At 20.5% G+C, this 4,838-nt stretch overlaps 1 protein-coding gene across 1 annotated transcript; it reads right to left on the bottom strand.

Moving 5' to 3' along the window:
- Positions 1–267: 267 nt before the first annotated feature.
- On the bottom strand, positions 268–4,381 carry LOAG_12681 (hypothetical protein; the record flags this gene model as incomplete). The annotated part of the gene is made up of 5 exons (XM_020448583.1): positions 268–447; positions 2,014–2,252; positions 3,110–3,389; positions 3,734–3,845; positions 4,179–4,381. The coding sequence occupies 5 exons, from the start codon at positions 4,379–4,381 to the stop codon at positions 268–270; spliced, it is 1,014 nt and encodes a 337-aa protein (XP_020301288.1).
- Positions 4,382–4,838: the final 457 nt, after the last annotated feature.

Below are 4,838 nucleotides of genomic sequence, written 5' to 3' on the forward strand. Positions count from 1 at the left end.
TTTATCATATAGATTGAGACAATTACCAAAATCATAGTTAATTAGTTTGATAAAATTTTCAAAATCAAAAAATTTGCATTGAAATTATTTCTTGTATTACCTCTTGTCACTTCTTATCACACAAGTTATCTCTTATCACATAAAATTATCAACTTCTCGAAGTTAAATTATCAGTTTATTCATTATTTTAAGTAAAATTTCACATGATACTATACGAAAATATAGCAAAAAATAAAAATTATACAAGAATTTATAATAAGATATATTTTAGAGTCGTCGACAAATTGTTGATGATGTAATACCAAATATGCTTGCTGGTATGCTAATATCAGTTGATATATGAACGGCATGATCAACGATGGAAAATTGTGGTTTCACCAAATGATATGGTAATTTATCGGTTATTAATTCAACAGTAATTCCTTTTGATAGTTCACTGTTAGCTGTCTGAAAATTTGAATTAAATTTCATTACAAACTCCACTAAAATATCTATCCATTTTAAATTAATTGATAACATTCAAATTTTTGAAATTGTCAAAAAATTTAAAATTTAATTTCTTTCATTTTTTTTCAATCCTTTCCGATTTTCTTTAAAACATAAAATGTTGTGGAAAACATAAATTTGTCAAATATACGATAACTACATACAAAGAAGAAAAAAAGTAAAACGATATGCTCTTTTTTTTGCAGTTAAAAAAAAATTTCATTATACAGTTGACAAAAAGTTTTTTACAAAAAAAAAAATGTAGTAAAAAGCTTGAAGAGTTAAAATTTCATTCAATGAATGCTATTTTCTTTCATATTTATGTCTAAATTTTACTCGAAAAAGAAAATTACCATATTTTCAAATTTTCAACATAATTTCAATTATTTAATCAAAGAAAGAAATTAATTAAAAGCTAAATTTTCTCTTTCTTTTTCTCATAAATTTATCCATCTCTAATAATTTATCCAATAATTATACAAAAATGAATATTATGATTAGTCTCTCAGTCGAACACAACATTATCATAAATATTATCAATATTTATATCTTCTGAATTTGTTTTAACTTTCTAATTTTAACTTTCTTGTAATAATGTATAAATAACTAGAAAATTTTTAAAAAAAAATTGAAGCTACAAAGTTTTCAAAGTTGAAAATTCTGATTTCTTTGTTTTTTTGAATTGGTACCTAACTAATTGCAAATCCTTCAGAATAATTTTATACCATTTAAAATGATCCAAAAAAAAATTTTCCTTTCTTTCATATCTTCTTAAATCTTAGCAAAAAATCCTACGCTGTCACTTATCTAATTGTTTATTTACTTGTTTGTTTACGTAATTCAGTAAATAACAAACAAAATGTTCAGATAGTTTTTTAATTAAAATTTCAATTTAAATTTTACTTAATTCAAAAGTAAATAAAACATTCAGCATGAAATATTTTCGATAATGCTAAAATAAATTAGAAAAGATAATTAAAAAATATTTTTAACTGCTATATTTCTTTTTTCTTTTTTTTTTGTTTTGTTTTGTTTTTTTTAAATTTGACAAAAACAAGGGAAAATTTTTAGCTGAAATTGTTTTTTTTTTTTTAAAATCATTTTAGTTATGAGAAAATACACAATGCCACTTTTACATTTATTTATACAATTTATCATCGTAAAATATTGAAAAACTGTTCACTACAAAATAAAATATTTGAAATTCTTTACTGTAAAATAAAATATTTGAAATTCTTTACTGTAAAATAAAATATTCAAAATGCATTACCAGAAAATCTTACTCTCAGTATAATTTTAAATTGTCAATATATTTGTGCATTATCAATATGACTATATGTATTAGTATAATTTCATAGTATAACTACATATTTGTATTATCAGTACATTCGCATATTATCACTGTATTCAACGTCTCATTAATGCATTTAAATATTATCATAACATTTGCAATATGTAATATCAGTACATTTGCATATTATCAATATATCTTTAAAAAAAAAATAGGATACTGTAAATGAAGCTAACCTGAGCAATGATATCTTTCGATAAATTAGCTAAATTTTCCAATGCATCCAATGGCAATCCAAGAGTTTCCTCCTTATCAATCAATTTTAATGATTGAATTTTTATTAAAACAACAATCCGATTAGCTGATATTTGAATATTTCCATCAATTATACTACTAATAAGCATTGTACCAACTTTTTCACCGCTATCATCAATGTACAGTGCAGCTTCAAGTTCCAAATCTACTCTTGCTATACCTATATAAAAAATGATATGAAATATAGTATTTATATTGAAATAAAGAATTGATATTGAATTAATAAATTAATATTCGAATTAATATATACATATATATATATTTTGAATTAATATATATATATATATATATTTTCATATATTTGAATATTTGAATTAATATATATATATATTTTTTCGAAAAATTAATCAATTCATATTCGAAATTAATATTGAAAATTAATATTGAAATATTCCCGTGAAGAAAAAGAAGTTAGGGTAAAGCAATGAGATTACATTATTCAATATTCCTGCTTTGGGATATCAGGAGGAAGCGGGAAGATTTATTGAGGCAAACGAAACATATAAACAGCCAGTAGTATTAGTTTTCGTTTTTTGCATAAATTAGTTGAAATTAAGAAAGCAATTCGTTAATGATATTGCTATGAAAATTATTTTTTTTTATTTTTGCATCAACTAAAAAGGATAATCATTTTTTGTCATTCCAAGTTTTTTTTTTTTTTTTGACTCAAATTTGAAATGGATATGATTTTAATTTCTAGTTTCAATTACTAATTTACTTCATTCATTTGTAAAATTTCTAATCAAATTATAATATTCATCATTAAAAAAAATCAAATTGTTAGCTTCCTAATACTAAACCTAATAATATTTATGATTAAAAAAAAAATGACAAAATTTTAATATTAAAAATGATATTTATAATTAAAAAAATAGGAAAAAATAAATAATTCTTTTCTTATCATATTATTTAACTATTTTTGTTTATAAATTTTGAATATATTTTAAATTATTGAATATTTTTCCAGTTATATTAATATATTATATTAAATTAATCAATAAAATATTATCAACAAACCATTATCTTTAGCCATTAATGTTACAAATGGTGTACGCTTGGAATAAACTTTGATATGTATTAATTTTTTTGGATATTTTTCTCGAATAGCAGGCATAATATCACCTATGCATACTCCTAAATCACCTAAAATATCCTCCTCTTTTTCATCCTCTTTACTTTTGATCTTATCATTATCATTATTATCACTATCATCATTGGTAGCACTTCGTTTACGACGTTTCATAAATTTCCCAAATGATACTGTTGAATTTTTTTCATCATCAAATTCTTCATCATCCTGAAAAAACAAAAAAAAAAACGAAATAAAATATTAAATATTTTGAATGATAATAAGAAAGATGAAGAAGGGAAATAATAAATTTTATTTCATGACAAAAATATAATTTTTATTGATGTAGTTAATTAAATGTAAATGTATCATATGATATCTTCAAGTTTCAATATTTTATTCAAATATATACAAAATGTTAAGGTAAATTATTTCAGAAATTAAAATTTACTTTTTCTTTTTTCAATTTACACTAATAAAACAGAATGTAGCATTTTTGCAATAAATTGGAACTCATTTTAAAACTTGAATTGAATTGAATTTAAAAATTAAAAGAAAAAAAACATTGTTACATCGATATCCGAATCAATCAAATCATCATAATCCTCATCACTACATGTCGTCTTTAGTAAACCACCTAATTTTGGTGTTTCCGGTCCAACGCGAAGCATGATAACATCATTCCTGAAATTAAATTTTAATTTTTCGAATCCTTTCCCTTTTTTGTTTCATAAATCAATTTGTATATTTTCATTATCAATAAAATCATTTTTTTGTAAATTATTTTTTGAAGGAAAAATTTTTTATTAAAATTAATTTTTCTTGAGCAAAAAATACATTTCACATTTTCTTTATGATAAATTTTTTTAATATTTTATAAAAATTTTCAATAAATTTATGAACTGAAAGGAAAAAAAAGCAAAAAAAGGAAGAAAAATTTTCTCTTTTCTTTTATTAAATCTATTAATATTTAATAATAAAGTATATGTTTACATAATTATTAAATTTAATAATCACTTATGCATATGATATAAGAGTGAATTAATTGTATAATCGCTAATTAATATATCCAACATTCGTTTATTAGTATTATTTTGAAATTGTGGGAAATGCATTGGAAATGGATGAAATGGTGTATTATCCATTTCATTTGGTGTAAATGCTGCTCGTAATCCAAATTGAAAATAATCAGGTGTTGCAAATACCTTTATTAAATGCATATTTAGCACTGCATTAGGCAAAATCTGAAATGAAATTCTAATTAATACTTTTCATAATTATTTTGAAAAAATTTCAATCCAGTAAGAAAAAAAATAAGGATAAAATCAATAAAACAACACCAAATCAATTTAATTAATATTTTTTATGGAAGTTTAATTCAATAATAAAAAGGGGTTGAGATAAAATTGATGAAAAGGAAACTTCATAAATTTAATTAAGATTTTTGATAGTGAAAAAAAAGGAAAAATATTGTATATAAAATTAAATTCTAACTTTCCCTTTATTATTATTATTATTATTATTATTATTATTATTATTATTATTATTATTATTATTATTATTATTATTATTATTATTATTATTATTATTATTATTATTATTATTATTATTATTATTATTATTATTATTATTATTATTATTATTATTATTATTATTATTATTATTATTATTATTATT

This window comes from Loa loa, assembly GCF_000183805.2.
Source record: "Loa loa unplaced genomic scaffold supercont3.752, whole genome shotgun sequence".
Taxonomy (NCBI): Eukaryota; Metazoa; Nematoda; class Chromadorea; order Rhabditida; family Onchocercidae; genus Loa; species Loa loa.